The sequence below is a fragment of the Panthera tigris genome, chromosome E2 (genome assembly GCF_018350195.1).
Source record: "Panthera tigris isolate Pti1 chromosome E2, P.tigris_Pti1_mat1.1, whole genome shotgun sequence".
Classification (NCBI taxonomy): Eukaryota; Metazoa; Chordata; class Mammalia; order Carnivora; family Felidae; genus Panthera; species Panthera tigris.
The window spans coordinates 48,152,458-48,177,217 of NC_056674.1; the positions used below are offsets into that span (position 1 = coordinate 48,152,458).

Consider the following 24,760-nt stretch of genomic DNA (forward strand, 5'->3'; position numbering starts at 1 on the left):
GTGGTTGCCCTGAGTGCCAGGTAAGGAGGGCGGGGTTGATTGGTGAGACAGTTCTTCCTGCTGTGGCCCTACGGTTGACCCACAGGACCAGGCCCACCACTCGCTAAGCTGATGGTATATTGGTGAGTGCATGTTCTCATGGCTTTCTCTCCAGGAGGATCCATTGTTGTCTTGTTTCCCTGGACATACCCCTAAGTGTGTGGGGTGCGGGGGCCTCAGGACTTAAACAGGCCATCATTTTTGCAGTGGCCTGGGACGTCCTATGTTGAGCCCTGGAAGGATTCAGGGTGGGGAGGCCTTCTAGCTGGTGTTGAGTAAACGAGAAAGGTGCTCCTGGGGCTGCGGAGTCAGGGGGGGAGTACTAAATATGAATGTCCTGCTTGTGCATCTCCTGCCTTTGGGAGACCCTGGTGCTCATACGCCCTGACACCCCAACATTAAAGCCCCGTGCCTCACAGTCTCTTGCCAGTCTCTGTAAGCCTTCAGATTCTTCAGAGCTCTCTAATGACATTCAAACCCTTACCACCTGCCCCTGCAGGTTACTCTCACCTGCGGCTCCTTACTGCCACCAGAATTAAATGCCAGTTGCTTTGCCATGCACATGACTGGGAGTAGCTTCTCTGGCCCTGTCACCCACCTCTCTTCTACCCGTGTCCTTTGCTCTGCCAAACCAAATGCCTCTCACCTTACTCTGAGCCAGTGTTCACGCTGTTCCCTCTGTGTGGGCTGCCTGGTCCTGGTCAGTTCCAGCGAGAATACCGCTCATCCTTCAGAGTCCCTCTCAAATGCTGCCCCTCGCGAAGCCATGCCTCATCCCTCCCCACCAGATGGCAGGCATGCTCACTCTTGCCTGCCCTCCTCGCCTCAAGAGCTTGCCACCAGAGCATTTTGTCTCTGCTTTGCAGGCAAGTCTTGTGTGCGGTCTCGTTTCCTCCCCAGCAGAGAGCCCCTCACGGCTGGGAACGGGTACCCTATGCTGGCTGCAGAACAGGGAAGAGTGTGCCCTTTCCAGGTGCTCAGGGACCTGTAGTGACCCTGGAACAAGCAGACAGGCGATGCCATGGTTCCAGGATGGCTGTGCTGCTGGCACAGCCGGATCTTCTGCAGGCGCCCTGCAGAAGCGTCAGGGATGTGCTTAGTCCCGCTCCATGTTCTGCTCTAACTTGTCCTGAGCAGAAACACGGCCTGGCTTCCTCAGGAGTGCTGTCGGCAGCCAGAGTCCCCAGGCAGGCTCTCTGGGCAGGAGCACGTGGCACAGCTGCTTCCCGTGGCTTTGGTGATCCCCACACCCTGGGCCCAAGAACAGGGAGAGACAGGTTCTGGATGTTTATGGAATTCAGGAAACTGAGTATTTTTTGCCAAAGATAGTTAAAACTCATGCTAGAAACAAGTCACTCTCAGTTGTCAGACTGTACTCACATATTCTTTAGGCGGTGTGAAATCTCAAAGCCAGTCTTCTAGGGTTAAAAGAATTTTGCTGTTTGCATTGGCCGGGAATCGAACCCGGGCCTCCCGCGTGGCAGGCGAGAATTCTACCACTGAACCACCAATGCTCCAGCTGTGAGCAGCTGTGTGCACACCTCCCTTTAACCCTCGTCCTGAACCTCCTAGTAGATCTGCTGATTCACAGAATATAAGGCCAGGCTCTGATGCTGCCACATCAGCACAGCCTTAAGAACAACATAGGCTCCAGAGCTGAAGGAAGGAGGTAGAGGGGTGTGTGCATGGGTGGAGAATGGGGAGGGAAAGAGAGAGAGAGAAGTTGCTTTGCCTTCAGACCTCAGGACAGAAACTAGAGCTCGAGTCCCTCCTCAGTGGCAAAAAGCACTTGGAGGCTTTGGGTGACTTTCTGCCCCTTGGATGTGTGGGTTTCCCCATTCCATGCTTCCTGTGTGCTGAGCTGTTTTACAGTTCTCAGGTTTCACCCCAGCTTCCCGCTGGAGACTGGCCCAGTCCGAGTCCCTCACTGGTGCAGGGCGTGAAGGCCTCGATCCCACAGCCACCAGTGCCTCCCTGGAAAGTCCAGCTGCTCCCGGGGAGTGAGGTCAGATTCATAGCACCCTGAGCTGCTGCAGGTCAGCATGGTTGAGGAGACTGTGTTCTCCAGCAGGATCTCCGTGGGAGGGGAAGCCTGCCAGGAAAAGGCAAAAGAGCCGCGCTGCATTGGCCGGGAATCGAACCCGGGCCTCCCGCGTGGCAGGCGAGAATTCTACCACTGAACCACCAATGCTCCAGCTGTTCTCTAACACCTCTGCAGGGCTTTTCTCGAGTGGCTGTGTCTGTGGATACTCCGAGCAGCGCCTGCAGGTCACTGCGCCTCACCTGGCCGGTTTGTCCAGTTTGGGAAGCCAGACAGGCATACAGAGAACCATCCTTGCTGGGCCTTATTAGACTGCTTTGGGAGTGCAGGAGCCTACAGAGTTGGCATTGAAGTTACACGTGGAGGCCCTGGGTGCATCCACAGCCCTCAGCCCCCTGGGGTGGGCTTGGTGGAATCTCACCCTGTAAAGATAGAGAGAGAGACACCTCACAAGGCCGTTGGTATACCAACTTCCCGAAATACCCGTCCCTGCTCCCATATCCACCAGCTTGAGAGCCAGGCCTGTTTTGTTCACCTCTGTGCGCACAGCGCCTCGCACAAAATAGGTGCCCCATACGACTTGCTGTATTAAGTTTTCGTCAAACTGTGTCAACCCCTCATTGAACAACCTTTTTGTAGGAGTGGTCTTTGCCTCATAGGGCCGCACGTTTATTTTTGAACGTCTCTAATTACTGGCAGGTTCCTGACACGGACCTGGAGCCACCTAGACTAATTGATACCTTTTGGACTTGACTGTCCTTAAAAGTCTTCGAGCCAACTTGAGACCCCCATTTATGTGGCAGGCAAGCAGTGTCCTGCCATGATGGACACAGCAATTAGTGAGTCCAGGCAGCTGCTTCAAAAAGTCTATTTTGTGTAGACCGTCAGTCCTTTGGCTGCTACACTGGTGGCCATCCCTCATGCTTGGATGATGGGATGGTCTCTGTCCATCTCACAGCTTCTTAAGACATCCACTTCAAAAACCATGAGAAGCTTCTCTATTACCCATGCTGCAGGATCCATTCTCCCTAATCTGAGATGGCTGGAATGGCCATAGCCAGCCATCCTGGTAGATTCCCCCCTGCTGCTCTGTTCTCGGGGGCCCCAGATAAGCTTGCCTGGCTCCCCCTCCTCGCCTTGGCTCATTCATCTCCTCCTGCCCAGAACACTTCTGTCTCCCCTCTCCCTGCCTCCTTCAAGGTCTGGCTGCAATCCCACTTTTAGAAAGATATCCCTGACACCCAGGCCATAGCTCCATCGGTTATCTGGGGAGCTGGTTATCCATTCCCTGAGACTGGTCCCTCATGGAGGCCTCCCTCACACCTCCCTTCTCCCTCTTAGCCTCAGGCCCCAGTTGGAGACCTTGGACATAGACCTGCCCTTCTTGCCTCCCGTGTTACATGGGTTCCTAATGCTTTTCTGTCTGATATAGAACAGCCCTTCCCTGCTCTTTCCATGCCTCACCTATGTCTCAGGCCCTCCTTCCTGACCCTGACAGCTGTGATGTTCCACGGGGATTTCTTCTGTTTTCTGTCAAACCAGCCCCCACAGCCTAGCCTCTCCAGGCTGCCACCAGAGATACCTAATTAAAACATAGACATGAGTGAATGAATGAATGAATGAATGAGTGAATAGGTAAATCATAGATCATCCCGTTGCCACATGACTATCACCTTGACGGTTGCTTTCCTTCCACAAACCAAACTCTTCCTCCTCCTTTAAATACGTTGTGTCTTTTCAGAGCTGTCTGCCTCTGGCCAGTCTCTTCCCTGGGCCTAAGATGCCTTGCCCTTTACCTGGAAAGTGCCTGTGGGTGTTTTTAACATCTGACCCAAATGGCACCTCGTATTCAGCCCATGGCATTTTTCTGGCTTCTGTGGTATCATTGGCACCACGTTGTTACAATTACTTGTTTGCGTGTGGGTCTTGCCCATTGCTCTCGGACCTGATTCAGCGCTATCCTTGGAGATGACACAGACACAGAGAACGTGTTGGGTGCAGAAATGAAGGGTTGAGCAAGTGTTGAATAGAGTTGGTTGACCAACTGACCATGTTACAATTTTGGGTCCCCAAGAAGACATTCCCTTTCATTCTCTCAGAGCCCCCAGATTCCCAGAAATGAGGTAGCTCTGCCATCCCTCATTCTGTTGTACACAAAGGGAAACTGCGACCCAGAATATGGAAACAATCACGAGCCAGCCAGCGCCTTCTAGTCGGCGGGAGAGCTGAGGAGGGCCCACCCTGAGATGCGTGTCTTCCGATTCCTCTTTCTGAACAGGCCATCTCATCTCCCTCCTGTATCCCCGGCCCCCGGAGCTAGCCGCCAGGGAAGCCTGATTCCACTGCTTGTTCAGCCCCTCTCTCCTGTCTCTCCAGGCTGGTCCGGGAGTTCGTGGCCCAGAACAACACCGTGCAAATCAAGCATGTGATCCAGACCCTGTCTCAGGAGTTTGCCCTGTCTCAGCACCCCCACAGTCGGAAAGGGGGCCTCATCGGCCTGGCCGCCTGCTCTATTGCCCTGGGCAAGGTGGGCCTTTCTCCTGGGGGGACAGACATGGCAACGATGACCTTCGCTCTCTCACCCCTGAGACCCAGCAGGGTGTTGCAGACTTCTGCTTTAGTGCCATTCTCTCCACACCTAAGTCTAGCAAGGCTGGCTTTGCAGCCTTGCACCCTTCTTCCATGGCATGGCTCCTAGTTTGGAGGCCGACTTGCCAAGCGTCTGTAAGGCCAGCCCTCACACAAAGGCCCAAGCCTCACAGGGGCACTGGGATGTCGACTGGGTGCTGGGGGCCCACATCCTGACCCATCTTGAGCTGTTTCTCCTCCTGCCCCATTGCAGGACTCGGGGTTGTACCTGAAGGAGCTGATTGAGCCGGTGCTGACCTGCTTCAATGACGCGGACAGCAGGCTGCGCTACTATGCGTGCGAAGCCCTGTACAACATTGTCAAGGTGGCCCGTGGTGCCGTGCTGCCCCACTTCAACGTGCTCTTCGATGGGCTCAGCAAGGTGAGCGCCCCCCACTCCAGCCAGGCTGAGCCCACCCCACCCGCTCACATGACCTTTGGGGCCTTGAGTGCTTGGGTCCCTTTCCCCAGATGCAGGCAGAGCAGGTAAACATGGGGCTGCCGGGGCGACTCATCCGTTGAGTTTAAAAATAATTTAATGAGCTTGTGTTTATGTTGGATTTTTTTCCATTTCTCTCTTAATTGATTTGTACTGCATTTTATCAGAGTGTCAGTCCACCATGGAGTAGAGGGAAGAAAACAGTTTGAAAAGCCCTCACCTCCCCTATAGAAGGTGGAGACGGTGAATCCATAGTACAGACTGTATTTCCGCTACAAGGGGAGCACTGGCCTATAAGCTGTAGAAAAAAACCCTACTTACAAAGGCAGTGGAGCCCCTCACTCACCCTCCCGAGCACCTCGCTCAGCCTCACGGGGCTCTGCTGACCACCATAGTCACATCCAGGGTACCAGCCTCCAGGAGTGGAGAGAAGACCCAGCATTTGAAGATTGGAAACCCTCAAGGAAGGCCAGTGGGAACCAACCACCTGACCTGGTGGCAGCAGGTCTCAGAGGTCCCTGAACAGAACAGGAAGTCCACCGCATTTCGGTTCCTTAGCCAGGTTCCGCTTTGCCTGTCACTACGTCCCCTACCTTTCTTCAGTTTTTTCTGTGGAAGGGGTGCCTGTTCAGTATTCCAAGCTGTGCCAGGGCCTTGGCCGTGGGTTTTTAGTGGGTTCTTTGTCTTATGTATTGACTCTGACCATCTCTCTTTTTCTTTCCCTCTCATAGTTGGCTGCAGACCCGGACCCCAATGTGAAAAGCGGATCTGAGCTCCTAGACCGCCTTTTAAAGGTAGTACTTGGTCCCCACTTTTAGTTTGGAATCTGTTTCATCCATCTGTCTGTACAGCTTATGAATTCTATCACTGGGCTGCTCTTCCTGATTTTTTAAGTGTTTCATTTATGTACAGTCGAAGTGATTCTGGTGTACAGTTCTGTGACAAGCGTGCAGAGTTATGTCACCAGCACGATCAAGATACAGAAACATGCTGTCGCCCCAAACGCCCCCCTGGTGCTAACCCCACCCAAGGCGGAGGAGGCTGCTCCCCACCTCCCATCCACCCCCCCGCACCCCCCCCCCCCCAACCAATGACAGGGGGCTGCTTATGCTAAGCTCACCAGGGCATTTGATCCAGATCTAGGGTTTTGCCATAGGATTAGTCCTCTTGGCCTTGATTCCTGCCTTTACTCCAGCATTTTTGCTTGTCCTTTGGCCTGTGGGAGGGTGGATGCTCCAGGACTTCTCCTACCTGGCATAGGCCCTGCCCATTTTCCTCTGTGGCCACCTGACCCCCAGAGCCAGTCCTGGGCCAATAATTCGGTCAGGTCAGGTGGCCCTCGGCCTCTGGCTTTCCACAGCTCACGTGCCTCTGACCCACAGGACATTGTGACGGAGAGCAACAAGTTTGACCTGGTGGGCTTCATCCCTTTGTTGCGGGAGAGAATTTATTCCAACAACCAGTACGCCCGGCAGTTCATCATCTCCTGGGTAAGAGCCAGCCTCACGACTTTTTTCTAGCTATAATGAGCCTCTGATTTAGTAAAATCTGTCCCCTGGCACACCCTGGGCAGTTTGTGTGGCTGAGAGAAGCCTCATTATTATGCCTCTAATAGCCAGTGACATCAGGTAATCCAAAATACGTTTATTCAGCTCTTCCCCAAAGCCATGGGGGTCATGTTTGCCCCTGACAAGGATATGGTTCTTTCCTTGTCCCAAGAGATACCCCTATTTCTCTTTGAAGCCAGTGGTGCTACTTCTAGCGGCCACACCTCTTCGAGCCTCCTCTGTCCTTTCCAGTGTCTTCCCTTCTCCCTGTGGCATCAGGATCTCCTTGGAGTTAAATCCCCATCCTGCACGTTTAACCCACTCTCTGCCATGGGGCACCTGGAGGGCCATGAAACGCTGTCTCAGCAGGGCCGCCTTCTCCCCACCATGTCCCAGAGCACCGGAGACAAGGAGATGAAGGTTCTCAGGCTGGTGTAACTTTCCCTTCCGGTTTCTTCCCCTCGGTCAGATCCTGGTTCTGGAGTCCGTGCCAGACATTAACCTACTGGATTATTTGCCGGAGATCCTGGATGGACTCTTCCAGATCCTGGGCGACAATGGCAAAGAGATTCGGAAAATGTGAGTGGAGACGGGATGGGCCGCTGCCCCGTGCACACACGCACCTCACATCCAGCAGACAGGCAGCCGCAGGAGATCAAGTTCATTCTTTTCTTCCTGGTTCATGTGCTTCCTGCCTTGAGGAGCAGAGAGCTCATGAATCCCCATGCTCTGGAAAACAGCCATCCGGCAACTGTGAATGTAGTCCCCTTCTCGGTGGCCCACCAGAGCAGAAGTGGGTGTGGGTAGAGGCGCCTCCAGCCCTGGCTGGCGTATGCTATTTCCCTTCCCCTTCTCTCATTGGTAGGTGTGAGGTGGTCCTTGGAGAATTCTTGAAAGAAATTAAGAAGAATCCCTCCAGTGTTAAGTTTGCTGAGATGGCGAACATCCTGGTGATCCACTGCCAGACCACTGGTGAGTGTGAAGGCCCCATGGCCACTGCCATCTCCTCAGAGTCAGAAAGAGCCCTGGTGGGAGTATGAACCAGCACACCATTGGACCTGGGGCAATAGAGTGGTGGGTCCTTGTGAGAGAGAGATTCGGTTCCTCCATCAACATGGAGGCCCTTTTGCTTGGTCTGACCCTGGAATAAGGTCTGGAGACCCTCTTGCTGGGAAGCTTGACATTTCACTGTGAACTGAAAGGCTTTCAGGTTGGGACTGTGTATCCATGACCTTCTGCTGAGTATCAGACCACTCCAAAGTGTGACCGCCTGACACAACAGCCGCTTATTATTGGTCAGGAGTCTGTAAGTCAGCTGGGTGGTTCTGTTCCCCTGGGCCAGGCTTGGCCGCCCTTGATTATGCACCTGCAGTCAGCTGAAGGGTCATCTGAGGCTGGATGGTCTGGGATGGCCTCACTCACACCTGGCGGTTGGCTGGCTGTCACCTGAGAAGCAGGGACAGTTGGTCCATGCGTCTCATCATCCGGCGTGCTAGCCCAGATGCATTCATATGGCATCAGTAAGGTCCCAAGACACATTGTAGAGGGGAGCATGGCTTCTGGAGGCCTGGGCTTCCACCAGCCACGCCATCACTTCTGCCATCTTTTGGGGGCCACAGTAGCAAGGCCAGACCGGATTCAAGCAGTGAGGAAATGAACTTACCCCTTGATGAGAGGAGCTACCCAGCCCCATTTCAGGTGCAGAGGGGTAGAGAACCATGGTTGCTCTTCTATGTACCACAAGATTGCTGTTCCTTCCCGACCTGGTACCTGCGTGTTCCTTTGGAGGGCGAGAGAGTATCAGTGAGGCTAGAAGCCATGCAACCCCTGGCATCCCCTCCAGTCCCATCTTCCGGGCCTGGTCAGTGGGAGGGAGTGCTCTGGCCTCTCGTGCTGACCCTCCCGGAATCCCGCAATTCCTCTTCCAGATGACCTGATCCAGCTGACAGCCATGTGCTGGATGCGCGAGTTCATCCAGCTGGCTGGCCGGGTGATGCTGCCCTACTCTTCTGGGATCCTGACCGCCGTCTTGCCCTGCCTGGCCTATGATGACCGCAAGAAAAGTATCCTTCACCCTGAAGAGAGGAAATGGGAGCAGCCCCTCAGGAGGCTGTCAAGTTGCAGGACCCTGATGTGGGGGATGGAGGCTCCCTTAGGATCCCTCATGCCTCCAGATAGCCCCTGGCACCTGGAGAGCAAGCGGCAGAGTGGGACACGGACTGGGAGCGCTGGGGCAGCAGCAGGGACACAGGGCTAATACCGTTGTCCCCAAACCTCACCTGGTTACTTCCAGCTCTGAAGCAGCTCTCCCAGGTCCCACGGCTCCAAGGCCCTCATACTGCCCTGTCTTGGGGTGTGGGGGTAATCCTGGTGGTAGGAAGTCCACCAGGATGTGTCCTATGAGAAGACAGGAGCATTTCACGGGAACTCCGTTCAGACTGCCCAGTAGTCCCCCTCTGGACAGGACTGATCCCAGTGACCTCGGGTTTAGGGAACACCCCCTGGATGGGGCTACTCCTTACATCAGTGGACTCAGGCATCAAGGAGGTGGCCAACGTGTGTAACCAAAGCCTGATGAAGCTGGTCACCCCTGAGGATGACGAGCCTGATGAGCCGAAGCCAGTGGTGCAGAGGCAGGCAGAGCCCAACCCCGAGGACTCGCTGGCAAAGCAGCAAGGGACAGCCAGTGGTGAGTAGGCCCTACCTCCCACCCCTCATGCCTCCCAGGCTTGGGGTCCTGCTTCAGCAGCCAGGGCTACTTTCCATATGTTACCTCATCTAACTCTGGTAACAACCCAGTGAGGTGGAAGTTACTCTTCTCCCCATTCTACAGATGGGCACAGGAAAGACCAGTAACACGACCAGGGTCTGGCAGCTACTAGGTGGCAGAATTGGGATTTGAATCCTGGCTGTCTGCCTCCAAAACCCATACTCTTAACTCATACTGCCTCAAAGACCGTTTCCTTTTGGAAATCTTTTTCTGGGTTTGGCTATAGGAAATAGGAAGGTTTGGAACATCGCAGAGGACAGACTGCAGGGCTCACGTGAATCTTGGCCGCAGACGCCCGGCCACCTGGAGGCCAGCTGCCTTCCCTGTGCCAGCCGTTCCCTGGGCAGGAGGCTACAAAAGCTGCGGGTGCAGTTTATTCAGTCCTTGGGGATTCTACTGCCGAAAGCAGTGTCTTTGGCAAATGAAACGGCTCTCTGCTGCCCTTTCACACTCTTTCAGCATTATTGTCTCATTTATAACATAAAGAAAAGCACTTTTATGTCAGTTAGAGTCTGGAGTTTAACTCTCTAAATGTTATCTAGAGCTCTGTTTTTTTCTTTGGGAGGCCTCTCTCCTCACTGAGAGAGCACTGATCAGCTTCGGATGACGTTCTCCCTTGCAGAGTCAGCCAGAGAGTAAATTGATGCAGAACCCACTCAAATTTTTAAGACTAACAGACTCAGGTCTGGAACCTGAGTTCCAGGAGCCCAAAAAATTTCTGAAACGTTTCTCCTGTTGCCGTTCTCAGGCTTCTCTTGAACATGTGAGCTGTGTGTCAGGCACCTGAGCCCCACGGTGTCCTGTCCTAGGTTTGGCTGGCAGAGCCAGCAGCGGTCCATGCTGGACCAGCTCGGGTATCAGGTTACAGCTGTGCGGTTGCTTCTGTGAGCCAGAGCAGCAAAACAGCTGGAGGCAGCACGGCCATCAAGTGGAGCATTGGTGGTTCAGTGGTAGAATTCTCGCCTGCCACGCGGGAGGCCCGGGTTCGATTCCCGGCCAATGCAGCAGCTAAAAACTTTTTGGCAGTTCCTTGAGAAAGAAAATTTGGGGGAATAAAGTTATGTGGGCCTCTCAAGGCAGGAGCTTTCTCACTAGGAGAAACTAGAAGAATCTCAGGGAAAGATCTGTTTTGTGAAACACTATGTTTTCTGTATATGTATGGTATCATACAGTTTACATAATTCCACAGCTTTCTTTTTTTGCTTGTGTGGTGGCTTCTTCTGGTTTTTGTTCTGTTTCATTTTGTTTTACTTGACGAGTTACAACAGGCAGAAGTTTCGAGTATTTTATACTGGCTTTAAAAGTTAGTGCCTCTTAATCCGTTGAGTCAGAAAGTAGAATGATGGTTGCTGAACTGGAGGGGAAAGGGGAATTAGACACCTGGTTTCTTTTCAGGGTAATGGAACTGTTGCAGAATTAAATAATGGTGATGCTTTACATAACTTTGTGGATTTACAAAAGATGACCCGGTTGTGTGCTTTAAAATGGTGAGCTTTATGTTAGGAAATTTTATGTTATATGCAGGATGTCTCAGTTTTTTAAATAAAGTTAGTACATCTTCCCTCAAAGTGGAGCCCAGCAGCTCCTACCCCACCCTTTCTCCTTATGTGGCAACAAGTCAGGGCCTCCGGGAAAGAACCACTGTATTCTGCAGGTCGTGACAGCTGCTAAGAACCTGCCAGCTGGAGCATCGGCAGCTCCACGGTAGAATCCTCGCCTGCCAGAGACCAGTGTGCCATGGCCAGCCAATGCAGTTTATTTTACTTAGGTAAAATAGGTAGTTTTTTCTAAGCGGTCTCAAAACAGCTCCCCACTTAGGAGACGCCATGCTAAACCAAGACACATTCAGGAAGCTTGGCTCTGGATTTTACTACCTCATAAACAGCATTTCAGCAGATGCAGAGCTCAGTTTAGAGTAGTTCCTAGAGATGATCACAGCTCATTTAGAGGCTCCATACCCACTCCTTGCTCAGCTTGTAACTGCCACATTACCAAAGTGCCAGGAGAAGGTCGCGGCGAGCCAGGAGACAGTGATGATTCAGCTGGTCCAGTTGACAGGTTCATCTCAGCCTCCGCCGCTTTTTCCTATTACTATTTTCCTCCACTGTTCCAGCTCCGGTCGCCTGGCCAAAGGCGGGAACCTCCTCCCTGGTCTCCCTCTGTTGGGGGGCAAGACCCACGAGGAGGTTCATCAGCCGAGCCTTCTGTGCGTGAGCATACACGTGCACACGTGCGCGTCCCCCTCACCTCTGACTGCAGGACCCTCATTTGTGCCACACTGTTCCCAGCCCGTCTGCTTGCTTTGGCTCCCCTTTGGCCCTGCCACTTCAGGGGTCCGTGATGCGGCCTCCTTTCCCTGAGTTCCTGCAGTGTTTGACGTGTGCACCCTTTTCCTCTCTGTGATGTTGCCTGATTGTCCCAGGTGTCCTGGCCTAGACTCGGTCAGAACGGCCTGCTGGTGAGTCATGGCTCTGCTGACTTCGTATCTGTTGCCCTTGGAGAAGCCACTTAGCCTTTTTAAGCCCCAAATTCCTTACTTGTTAAATAAGGCTAACGATAATAATACCAAACCTGTAGTGTGGTGGTGAGTTTTAAATGAGATTTTTGCTTATAAAGCTTTTAGAATATAGCAAAGGCCAGACACTCTCAGAAACAGGTACTTTAGTGTCAAATTTTTAATGCATGTGTATAACATACCTATGTACTTAGCGAGGTTCTCTGGACAGGGCTTTTCCTCCCTTGTTTTTTGTTGTTGTTGTTTTTGTTTTTTTAATCATCAACATTTTCCAGATAGTAGTGTGCCCCTGGTGGGTCCTAAATGAGGGATCACGGAGGGTTAGGGGGTAGAAGTTCTTGTACCAGGTGAGGGGCAGAATTATAAATAAGGTTTCTAGGAGAGGGCTTGCAACCACTGTTAGTAGATGTGTAATGGAATCCATCCACTTGCAAGGCTTTGATGGGACTGGATATAGCGGCAGCTTCTGTGGACCCTGCAGATGTAGGTAAATCATCTGCCTGCAAGGAGCCCAGGACAGACCCACAGTTGAGTAATCATGTGGCCCTGCATGCGGTCACAGAGGACTGGGGGCTCCAGGCCAAGTCCATGGAGGTCATTTGAGCTGGATCTTTTCCTTCTCCTTAGCTTCCACTCTGCCCCCACCTCACCCCACCCCTTTTTTTACTCTGATTATAAGGGAGGTTATTACTGTGATTTTTACTCTGATTATATTACTCTAGTTACACGCTCCCTGTAGAGATGAGAGGGGGGAAGAGGCATTCCTAGTGGGGGGAGAGTAAGCAGGTGGAATATATCATCTGCTACATACGTTTGGTGGCATGTGTCAGAAGCCATGAACATTTGAGAGAATTTGTTCTCAAGGAACAAATAGAGATGTAGGTAAGGTTTTCCATTTAAACACCTAACAAATGTTAGCTCCTAACAAGGCTGTGAGGTGAGTTCTGGTTACCCCGTTATACAGTGAGGGACTGGAGGCAAAGTCGGTAAGCTGCCCACAGTTGCACAGCTAGTAAGTAGAGGGGTCAGGGCTCAGATTTAGGCCCGAGGGCTCTGAGTCTTTGCTCCTAGCGCCGTTTACACCACAATTCTCTAAAGAGGGAACTAATACAAAAAGGGCAGCCACAGATGTACAGCTTGACTGGAAATGGGAGCATTGGAGAGTAAAACAATGTATCATTTTTACTCATCAACTTGGCAAAAATGTAAAAGATTACTAATATCCCTGTGTGAAGCTTGGGGAGATCGACTGCTTCTCTGTGCCTGAAGTGCATGTGTAGTGGTAGAACCTTACTAAAGAGCAGCTTATCAACGTGGATTAAAATATAGAATTCCTGACCCTTCCACCCAGCAGTACCCCTGTCGTGGGATCCTAGAAAAATGCACTTGTGCAGGAAGAAGCGTGGGAGAGATGTAAGAGTGAAAGCTACGAAACAAAGGAAGTTAACTTGAACCCTATTTCTGATATCGCTTCATTTCATCTACAAATGTGCATGTTTCTAAAAGTCAAGAGGGAGGAGGCAGCCAGGGGCGTGGAGTCCTGGCTGCCGTTCCAGGCTGGCCCACCAGCCTTCCCCGTGTGTCCTCCTCCCCTTTGCCAAGATCTGTTCCATCAGGCCCAGCCTGCGCCTGGCCCCACTGAGCTGTGCCCTGTCCCGCACAGGGCCTCTGGGACTAGAGGGGGCAGGCAGCAGCTCAGAACCTTCCTGTTCAATGTGGAAATCAAGGCCCTCTTTACTTGGGGGTTGAGGGAGGTCCATAGTTCACAGGAATAACACTACACTAAGCTGTAGTATAAAGTAAAAAAAACAAAAAAAAACAAAAAAAAAACAAATTGCAGAAAACATACTGTGATTCCATTTATGTTACAAAACAAAAAGAAATACTGAGGAGGGCACCTGTTGGGATGAGCACTGGGTATTGTATGGAAACCAATTTGACAATAAATTTCATATTAAAAAGCAAAACAAAACAAAAAGAAAGATAGGAATACTTGCCAGACCAGTGAAGTAGTTACCTGCATATAGAGTGGAGTAAGATTAAAGGTTAGAAAGAGACGTGGGCATGTTCTACTTTGTTTGAAATTTTTAGAATGAGAATATGTTTTACTTGTATAATTTACAAGAAGCCAAGGCTGGCACCATTTGAACAACAATATATAAATAATGATAGTTTTAATTGGTAATCCACAGAATAAAATATGGGCCCATAATGATATATATGGATGGATGGATGGATGGGAAGGGACTGCATTTTCCTATAGAAGAATTCTGGTTAATAAATGTAGAAAAAAAGAGGAAAACAGAAAATCACCATTAGGCAAACTCCACAGTAATTATTATAGATCCATCAGTGGATGCCAAAGTCAGTAGGGGAACATTTGAGGAACAAACTAGGTGTTTGTCTAGTCTCAAGTATCTTCCCCAAGACATTTATTAATTACGAAAAGGAAAATAGTAACTTACTGTAAAGAAACCCAGCAGACACTACCACAGTCAGATGATAAGGTCAACATCATCAGTAACAAGACAGACAGACATCACATACCCCTGATATGATGCACTGAGAAAGTGCGTCACTTTGATGGTGGTCTTCCAAAAATGCGTAACCTCCGCCTAATCATGAGAAAATGCAAGACTAACCAAGGTAGCAACATATTCTGCAAAGTAACTGACCAGGGCTTCAGTGATAGCGAGTTCGTGGAAGATACGGAAAGACTGCGGAACCGTCACAGATTGGCAGGGACTAGGGAGACACGACAACTAAATGCAACATGTGGTCCCTGATTCTACCCTGGAACACAGGATGTAAGTGGAAACACCAGTGAAATTCACATTAGGTCTGTAGTTGTGTTAGCAGTCTTATGTGAGTGTTCCTTTCCTGGTTTGATAATGTATGATGTTAGGTGCAGCTGGGTAAAGGGTAAACAGAATTCTGTGCTATTTTTACAACCTTTCAGAAAATTAAAATAATCTCAGAATAAATATTCTGTTCAACTTTCTGTCTTTATAGATCTACCTCTTTTGGACATTTCACAAATTGCAGGCTTTTATGACTAGCTTCTTAACGTTGGCATGTTTCCAGTGTTCACCCATGTTGTAGCACATATCAGTATTTTATGCATCTTTGTTGCCATATAATGGTCCACTGTATGGCTGTAACACACTTATCCATTCATCAGTTGATAGACATTTGATTGCTATGAACATGATGTACGGTTTTGGTGTGGACATGAGCGTCCGTTTCTCTAGGGTATATATCTAGGAGTGGGATTGCCGGGTCAGAGGGTAATAGCTCTGTTGAGCCTTTAAGGAATTGCCAGGCTGTTTTCCAAAACACCTGCACCATTTTCCATTCCCACCAGCAGGGTCCAAGGGTTTTCTCCACATGCTCACCACCACTCATTATCTGTATTTCAGCCGTTCTAGTGGGTGTGAACTGGTACCTCGTCGCAGTTTTGATTTACATTTCCCTGATGGCTAATGATGTTGACTATCCCAGGAGTCATTTTTAACATCCATTGCCTTCGGGCCAGCGGTCCCTTCTGAGATTTCCCAGATGTGTTCAGGGCTGGTGCCCTTCTTCTTTTGAGATCACTGTGCCTAAACACTTACAAGCACGGATGCTATCCCAGAAGCTTGGGGAGTGGGTGGCATTGGGTCCTTAGGGCTCCTGAGCTTTAGTCCTTTTCAAGAGCCAGAGTCAAGATGTGGGGGACTAGAGAGTCGGTGTCCTTATATCAGGCATCTTGTTCATTCGGAAGACTTCAGCGGTCCTCTGGCATGACACCTTGTTCCTCTCACTGTCCCCAGGAGGCCCTGATGGTTCTTGTGACTCCAGCTTCAGTAGCAGCATCAGCGTCTTCACACCAGCCAGGTAAGTGGTTTGTTCCAGCCAGAGGCGCTTGTAGAAAGCAAGTGGCCTGGGTCTTTCCTGGGTACAGCAAATTGCAGTAAAGACCCGAGGCAAACTCTCCTTAGGGGGCACAGTGGGTGCTTGATGAAGGGATCTGAAGAACACTGAGAAAACCCAAATCCCCCTAGTTCTGATGCACAGGTAGCCTTGTCCCCAAGGACAAAGATAAGAAGTTGTTGGAGGTCAGTAAACACAGGTTGTAAACGTAGAACCAGTGCATGGTAGCTACAGGGAGACACGCACAGACACCTTTGCCCAGAACCTTTTTGCCTGTCGGGATAACGTGGGGCTGACAAGACTGACAAGGAGAAGGCTGTTCCAGAGTCCAAGAGAGCATAGGCTATGGGCCGCAGGAGCCGTCCTCTCCCAGGCGCCGGGTCAGCTGTCATAGTGCAGCCTTCCACATGGGGGCAGAGCAGGCCAAGCAGCAAGATCATTGCTTGCAGTTCCCTACATACTGTATGCTGGGTGATGACATCCACTGGAGGGGGAATTATCACCGTTTTGTCCCTTTCCACCTGCCCTGGACTTGCCCCATGTCACTTTGTCTTTGGGTAGAATTAGCACCTGTGGGGCTGCAATGGATGGCATTCTCCTATAAGGGGTTTCTTCCCTCTCATCCCGACACTGAACCTGGACCCTGGGGAAGGGGTCACTCATGATGAGAAAACATGCACTCAACCCCCAGGAGGCTCTCTTCTCCCCGGACCTTTAGAATCTTTCCTCCTTTTGTATCATTTTTTCACTTACTCTTATTTCTAAGACCCTGTGGGCAGTTTCAAAGTATGTGAGTACTGATTATAAACGTGGACTGCTCCTGGGGCCTCTTCTAATCATTTGAGCAAGGCGGTAAACATTCATTCATTCATTCATCCTGTTAGTTGTCACATACTCCAGAGTACCTGCCAGGCTTCAGCCCTACAGGTTCCAAGGTAAAGATGTGACCCCTGAGTGTGGTCCCCAAGCTTGAGGTTCTCTAGTGGGGAAACAGAAGCAGGGCATGATTTCTGTGACAGGGGACTCAGAGGGTGCTGGGGGCGTGCCATGGTGCCCGAGCTGAAGCTCACTGGAATAATGGCTGACAAGGGTGATCACTCACTGGGTGCTTCCTGGCCCGGCTGTGCCAAATACTTTGTGTCACGTCATTGGATCTCGCTGATGTTTCAATCCCATGGGGTCATTAGTAGTATTAATTCCTTTTAGGGCTGAGGAGGGACCAGAGACCTGGGGGCTGCTGTGTAGAGAAAGAATTAGGAGGGTCGGGCGAGTGCAAACCACCTCGGGGGCCACAGCTTCTTTCCCGTGGGAGGAGATGGAGGCTCAGCCTGAAGAAGTGGCAGAACGTGGAGAAAATTGGAGAGACTTTTTCTTATCTGTTGTGAAGGATGACTTGACCAGATTTGCTGATGCGTGTGATGGAATGAGAGGAGAGACTGAGGGAAAGAATAACTTCTAGATTTGGGGCTTCAGCCAACTCAGGATATCCTGACATTTCCCACGCTGGGGTGGAAGGAGGCACAGGTGTGTGAGTGGGCCAGTCATGTGCTGTGTGCCCCAGGGAGGTTAAGGAGGCAGCTTTGGATCCTGGATTCTGGAGCTGGGGGAGAGATCCGGAGGGAAGTGCTGGGAGATGTGTCCTCCAGAGGGACCAGCTCTTGTTCTGAAGGCTATGGGAGCCTGCCTGTAAGTGGCAGTGTCTGGTGCAGACCTGTGACTCGGAAGGCCCTCTGGCAGCTCCAGGGGGGATGAGTGAGGGAGGGGCAAAAGTGGCAGCACAGAAGCCTGTTGCAGACTTGTCACCGTTGTCTAGGCCACAGGGTATTGTCCTCCAGGGGAGTGGCAGTGGGAGGTGGAGAAAGGTCTAGGAGGAGGCAGAGGTCAGACATCACTGACTAACCATGGCGGGCGGGCATGACTCTCGTCGCCTCGCTTGGGAGGCGGGGGCGCCATTTGCTGGAGCGGCTCTAAAGGCTGAGGCTGGGAACTGCCTCATTGGAACCAGATTTTGTTTTAGACCTGTCATTCAGGAGCCCATGCCAGACCCTACCCTTTTAAAATTAAAAAACCAAGAGCAAATCATCTCGTGCTTTCTTTATCCCACAAATGGCTATTTCCTCGTGGCAGCTACCAGTCTGAGTCAGTAGCTGTGCCAGAGAGGGGGGCGACCTTCAGAGTCATGAAACCTGAGCCAGGTGCCTAGGCCCTGGGCCCCCCACTCGTTGGAGATGGCAGCTGAAGACAGTAAGGTAGGGGCAGTCTTCCTCCAGTAGGTGCTGCCAGAGGGGCACTGAGCTCAGACAAGAAGGCAACTTCCAGGATCGCCAAGAAACAAAAACCCACCCTGTGACTGTCCAGACACACTGCCTGCCCTCATCTCTCATGAATCCTCTATGTAGTGGAGTCCGACCGCCCGGGCACACATCCTGACTCTGTGTCCCTGGGCAAGCAGCTTAACCGCTCCCTGCCTCGGTTTCCTCATCTTTAAACTGGGTGCGATGATAGTGCCTACCTCCTAGGGGTGTGGAGCTTGTATGAATTGAATATGTAAAGAGAACAGAATGGTGCCCAGCTCAGAGAAAGCCCTTTACGCATTTTAGCTACAATTATTATTACAAGAACTTCATTATTATCCCCATTTTATGAATGAGGAAACAGGCCCAGAGAGGTGAACTTCTGGTCCACAGTCACTCAGCCAGGTTGGAATTAGTGGCCAGGTTGGAGTTCAGGCTAGGCCTGTCTGACTCCCAAGCCCACTGGTGTGGCTTTTGTTGGTTGCACTGGGAGAGTCCCAGAAGCCCACCCGACAGGGGAGCCCCGGACAGGTTACTACATGCACAGACTTCCACTCCAATGCCTGGGGCCTTGCCAAGGACTGTGGTGTCATCATTGAGTTTCGGTATAGGTCACTGGCTACATAAAGGCAAACAGAAAGATCTGGAATTCCATGCTTCTCAACTTCTAGCATCTGGAGATTGAAAAAAAAGTTGTAAAGATACTTTATTTAAAAAATGTGGAATTCAGAAACAATTTTTTTATTTACTTTCTTTCTAATTTGATTAGAGATGTAACATATGAGTACCATAAAAAGTTAGACATTACAGGGATGCCTAGGTGGCTCAGTCAGTTAAGCTTCCTATCTTGATTTCCACTCACAGGCTCAGGGTTCATGGGTTCGAGCCCTGTGTTGGGCTCTTTGCTGACAAAGTGAAGGCTGCTTGGGATTCTCTCTCTCCCTCTCTCTCTCCCTGCTCCCCCACCAAAATAAAAATAAACGTTAAAAAAAAAAAAATTAGACATTACAGAAATGAAGTGTTGCCTCCCAGAGAGAACCCCTGGAATTTATCATTATTTATTGGTAGAATCAGAAGTATTGTTTAATAAATCGCTATTTTATTTATTTTTTGTTGTTAAATTTTTTTAATGTTTATTTTTGAGAGAGAGAGAGACAGAGCACAAGCAGGGGAGGGGCAGAGAGAGAGAGGGAGACACAGAATCTGAAGCAGGTTCCAGGCTCTGAGCTGTTAACACAGATCCCGATGCGGGGCTCAAACCCACGAACCACAAGATCACTACCTAGGTCGAAGGTGGAGTCAACTGACTGAGCTCCCCAGGTGTCCCATTAAATCGCTATTTTAATAGCTACAGTAGTGCCATGCACTTGGAAAATGTCGTACACATACGTGTAAGACATTAGTTATGAGATGCTTTATGAGAATGTTCAGTGGAAGTGGGGTTTTGCAGACACCTTGAAATAACTCAGAAACCCCCAGGAGCGACTAGTCTAGACTTTTTGGACCCGATGCAGAAATGTATTTTAAACTGTGAGTGAGCTCCCATCTGCTCTCTGGGTAAGGTAACCCAGGGCAGAGGATACTCCATCTCGGACTCAGGAGCTGAGCACACCATGCAGCCTGCCCTCTCTAGGAAGGGCCTGGGTTCCCACAGACTTCTGGCTCCCCGCGGTGCATGTGTGGAGCCCAGCACACAGCAGCCGGCCCTGCCCAGCGGAGCGGCTGAGAGCTGCCTCCTCCACAGCTAGTAGAATCTTTCCCAGGCACTAAGATCAGTCTCCCCGGTGCCCTGGGTGCCCCTGCTTCCCATGAGCCTCACCTCCAGCCAGCCAAGGGAAGTGAGACCCAGGGAGAGTGTCTCCGGCTAAGGGAATAAGTTTTCAACTGATGGCCGCATGGCCTTGGACAGGTTCCATACTGCCTCATCTGTGCATCGCAGGATTGAGTTACTTGAACCATGACGTCCCTTTCAGCCATGGTGTTCTTGGTGGGTTGAAGCTGACACCTGCCTCACCAGCAATCTGAAGGTGCCCGTGTCTGGGGAGGTTTGCCATAGCCAACTTTTGCTGTGGGGAAAGTCAGAGAATGTCAGTGCACAGAATGCTGCCAGTTCTTGTGCGCCGGCTCCACGAAATCCTTCATTATATGGCCTTGACACAGCGCCATCATGGGGAGATGCCACCATGGGCTGGCCCTTGATTTGTCCCTCAGTAGAGACATTGAACTGGCTGGAAGCATCTTGGGACTACAGTGAATCAAGGAGCCCATCTGGCCCAGGGACCATCTAACATGTTGGAGCCCTTATTTGGGCCGCTTGGATTTGGAATGCCCCCCACACAGAGCAGCACCAGGCTTTCCCAGTCTCCTCTCCCGCCCCACGTAGAGACTTTGCCTGTCGTGCTGATAGGAAAATATATTGAACGGTCTCTGCGACCCCTCTCTGTCCCTCCAGTACACAGGGCTGCCAGGTCTGACCGGGCCAGTCCACATAAGGGCTGCCATTCAGCTGCCCCTGCCAGGGGATAGTTGCAAATGGACTCTCCTGAGCCTGGCCCATTAGGAGGCAGTGCCGTGTGGTAGAGGAGGCCACTCTAGGCTCGGACTGCTCACATTCAAGTTGTGAGCTCCACCCCTTCCCGATCGGGTAACCTCTGGGCCTGACTTGCAGGGTGGAGTCGGAGCGGCTGGGCTTGGTACTGCCTTCCTCCCACTGGCAGCTTAGGCCACAGCCATTGCTGGCCACTACGGCCCTGACTGCCCCCAGGGGAGTGAAAACAAGGCCTTGCTCCCTGGGGGACCATTTCGGCTAAGAAAGTGGTGCTGGCCTGCAGGCATAGAGTCCCAGCACCCTGGCCCCATGGGGGAGCTGGAATGTCCTGCTGTGGGAGGGGACTCACTGTGGACCGAGGGCTCACCAGGTCAGGATGCAGAGGCAGAATCAGGGCAGTTGCCATTCATTCCTCACAGCCTCCTGAGCTCCCACTCTGTTAAGGCCTTGGGGTGTAGGTAGGCTTCCGGAGCTTCTCCAGCTTCTCAAGGAAACGAGCTATAATAGCATGCTGGAAGGAGCCAGGTAGGAGGACGGGGAAAAGGAGGACTTGGCGATAAGAGAGTAAGTCCTGGTCATCAGCAGGAGGAGAGGGAGTTTCTAGGAAGTTTTCAGAGAAGAAAAGAAAATGCTCAGGAAGCCCTGGGATAGATTGCTAGCCCGACACCGTAGTGCCGTGTTGTCCGTGGCAATAGCCAGGGTCACGGGGCCGCTGGGCACGTGCAGTGTGGCTAGTGTGAACAGAGGTGTGCTGTCAGGGTGAAATGCACGCTGGATTTCGAAGACTTAGAACACCGAAAAGAATATGAAGTATCCTATGAGTGATGTGTATATCGTTTTTTATGTTGGCTTCATGTTGAAATGATATTGTTGGGGTATGTTATATTCATTAAAATATGTCATTAAAATTTTACCTGGTTCTTTTTACTTTTGAGTATAGGACTCAAAAATGTAAAATTCCATGTGTGGCTCACGTTACGTTTCTATCAGACAGTGAGAGAGAAAGTGATGGAGAGATTGGGAGCTTGTGTTTGCCACCCTGAACTTGTCTGTCTGTGCCTTAGTTTCCCTGTCTGTCTTAGGCTAGCAAAGAACCTAGGTGTTTAGGTGTTGGCAAAAGACCCCAGAACTTCCAGCCACATGACTCCCGTGGAATTAGTGACATCCCCGCCCAGAGGCTCAGGACTGCTGGGCTCTGTCATCACACGCCCAGCCCGTCTGGCGACCCGAGGATAGAAGTACCCACTCTCACCCCTAAACGAGCACCGTGGGGAATCATCAAACCATATTAAACAGCAGTTCTGTTTAGCAGTTACAGAACTGAGAATGGGTCCCTTTAGGAATTCACATCAAATGAGCTTCAGAGACACTGCAGGCAAATTAGGAAAGCACTGGCATCAAGTTCCTGCTGCCAATGAATAATTGAGCAGCCTAGAAATGCCATGCGAGACCGTTTTCTACAGACAGGCAACTGAACTGCCTGACCTGGGTCCTCAGAACCCAGGTCCTTACTGGAGAAATATTCTTTGTTTGCCTGGTGAAAACTCTGTCTGCTCTTAAAGGGTGTTTTCAGGGCTTTCCCCTGGACTCGTTGGATCCATTGGTTTTGTCTTATCAACAAAGGGTTTGGACTGAATGCCCTGAGGATGCTGAACGGCTTTTCATCCCTGAGGTCTGCTGGGGCCCAGCTTGGTGATCTCAAAGAGGTGTTCTCCAGTACAAGCTAGGCCAGTGCTGGGGAGGTGGGTAGGCAGCCAGCAGACCGGCCCTCTTCCACCAACCCCAGCCTTGGAGAGGGAGGGTTGAGGCCACGCGGTGAAACTAGCCTCCACCAGCCACGTGGAGGGGGTGTGCCGCCTGCCCGCTCCTGGTCACGGCACCCAGGAAAGTGCAGCACGTGTGTGGTTCTGACTGCGAAGCCAGAGTGGCGCTGCCGCTCAGCGGAAGGGGCTATAGCAGGCTTCAACTCAGCTCTCCTCCCGGTCTCACCCACAGCACGGACAGGGCCCCAGTCACCCTCCACCTTGACGGGATCGTGCAGGTCCTGAACTGCCACCTCAGCGACATGGCCATCGGGATGATGACCAGGATCGCTGTCCTGAAGTGGCTCTACCACCTCTATATCAAGACTCCCCGGAAGGTGAGTCCCTGGGCCCATCAGCCTGATAGGCCCTTCGAAGCTGGGGCTGCTTCTGGGTCTATGTCAGTTTTCTGGGGCCTCCCCATGCTTGGTAGGGTTCTGGTCACTGCAGTTCTAGAAAATCCCTGGCAAGCAGAGGAGTGAAAGATGCTTGAGGAGCACTGGGGGTGTGGGGGAGGTCCATGCAATGCAGTGGGACCCTGTCCACGCTGAGCTCAGTGGTGGAGCCAGGGTGGGGGAAGCTCACGGATTTCCCGGCGTCTGTGCTTTCCAGATGTTCCGGCACACAGACAGCCTCTTCCCCATCCTGCTTCAGACGTTGTCGGATGAATCTGACGAGGTAGGTCACCCCCTTCCTTCTGTCATGGCTGCCTAAGTCATTTGAGTGACAGATGGGATCTGGTAGCTGAGAGGTGCTTGTTTTGTTGTCCTCTTAAATCAGCACCCAAAAAGTCTCTCTCTTCTTATCTGGTAAGGTGCATCGCTTACAGGGAAAGCTGTGTTTAATGCTCTTGACTTTGGGAACAAGGACGTCTTCTTCCAGCCCTTCTGAGGAGCACTGGGTCAGTGTATCAGCGAGGACATTGGCCTCGGGGGGAAACTGGCTCGGCTATAGAAGGGCAGGGCGGGTGGGGTGTGGTGGTGGGCAGCTCGGCTGGGTTGGGTCCCCAAAGCAAGATCTGGCCCCGCGTAGCTGCCTGACCACGAGCAAGTGGCTTGTCTGGTTCCTTCTCTGCTCAGTGGGGCAGTAATTCGGAAGATGCTAAGTGCTGGGCCAGGCAATGCTGGCCGCTCTGTGAGTTCTTGTTGTGTTCTGTTCGTTGCAGCCAGCCTCCATTCTGACCTCTGGCTTGAAATTGGCCCTTTAAGATTTGCTTTGTCGGGGTCACCAAGAGCAGAAGGGAGAGGCTAGCCCAGAGAAAGGGAGAGAGAGCTGGGCTCTGCGTCTCTTAGCCCTCTGGGGGGCGGCCCCCGTCCCCACCCCATTCTCGGCAGCATTTCATCCTTTGCTGTCAGGCTATGGTAGTGCTTTTTCAAGACTCCCCTGCCTCCCAGCCTAGGGGCAGGATTGCTCGTGGGTGTTGCCATTGGCCAGGGTGACATCCCTTCCCTTCACCTATACCAGCTCTAGGCTGCCTGTCTGATGCTGGCAGGCTGTACCTTGACTGGTCCCTCTCCTTCCCTCTTCTGGGCTCTGGGCAGCTGTGGGCCTTAGGCAAAGCTGTGTGCCCCATGAGGCAGTGGGCACGTGAATCCACAAATCTGCCCATTGGGAATATGGGAGTGGACAAGAGCTGGGGGCCAGGGGAGAAGGAGAGCGACATTGCTTACAACCTCCTATGCGTGAGGCGCCTGAGCCTAGTAGCAGGCTGTGTGGGGCCTAGGATAGTTTTCCTGCAGCCTGAATTTGCTTTCTTGAACCTGAGCTGAAAAGAGATCAGATGGGCTGGTGCCTGCCTCTGCATTTCCAGTAGCTTCCAAAACAGATGGTCTGGGAATCTGCCCTTGACCCCTCCTGCTTGCCTCGTTCACATGCACACGTGCCCTCTCTTTCCCTTTCCTTCAGCACCCACTTCGGCAGGGGGCCCAGGAGGACGTGGCCCGGTTCTGCCTGAGTTGGGGGTGACTAAGGGCACTTGGCACAGCCCTCGTTTCAATACAAAAAGAAAGAGAAGAACTTTCTGATTGGTTCCTTCCCTAGGACTTCGCTGGAAGCAGCTGAGTCTTCAGTCCTTTAAATTGAGTTGTTTAATCCCATCCAGCTCTCTCTGCTTGTGATTGGTTTTTGTGTGCGTATGCGTTTACAGGGAGCCGGCGGAGATGCAGTCCATTAAACAGCTCTGTTCAGGTTGCGGCTGTGGAAACTCGATTTGCTGAAGTGCCAAA

The 24,760-nt window shown here is 51.6% G+C and overlaps 1 protein-coding gene and 3 non-coding genes across 4 annotated transcripts in view; 2 read left to right on the top strand and 2 right to left on the bottom strand.

Moving 5' to 3' along the window:
• VAC14 (VAC14 component of PIKFYVE complex) overlaps nt 1-24,760 on the top strand; it is a 102,544-nt gene that overhangs the window by 8,688 nt on the left and 69,096 nt on the right. Inside the window, exons 2-12 of the mRNA XM_007074897.3 lie at nt 4,457-4,607; nt 4,923-5,090; nt 5,879-5,941; nt 6,530-6,637; nt 7,164-7,273; nt 7,560-7,666; nt 8,623-8,757; nt 9,231-9,383; nt 15,792-15,855; nt 22,729-22,873; nt 23,148-23,213. Of these exons, the coding sequence (XP_007074959.2) occupies nt 4,457-4,607; nt 4,923-5,090; nt 5,879-5,941; nt 6,530-6,637; nt 7,164-7,273; nt 7,560-7,666; nt 8,623-8,757; nt 9,231-9,383; nt 15,792-15,855; nt 22,729-22,873; nt 23,148-23,213 (1,270 nt within the window). The remainder of the gene's footprint in view (nt 1-4,456; nt 4,608-4,922; nt 5,091-5,878; nt 5,942-6,529; nt 6,638-7,163; nt 7,274-7,559; nt 7,667-8,622; nt 8,758-9,230; nt 9,384-15,791; nt 15,856-22,728; nt 22,874-23,147; nt 23,214-24,760) is intronic.
• On the bottom strand, nt 1,483-1,553 carry TRNAG-GCC. The gene has a single exon. It is a non-coding gene; the product is annotated as a tRNA-Gly (tRNA).
• On the bottom strand, nt 2,160-2,230 carry TRNAG-GCC. The gene has a single exon. It is a non-coding gene; the product is annotated as a tRNA-Gly (tRNA).
• TRNAG-GCC lies at nt 10,398-10,468 on the top strand. Its single transcript has one exon. It is a non-coding gene; the product is annotated as a tRNA-Gly (tRNA).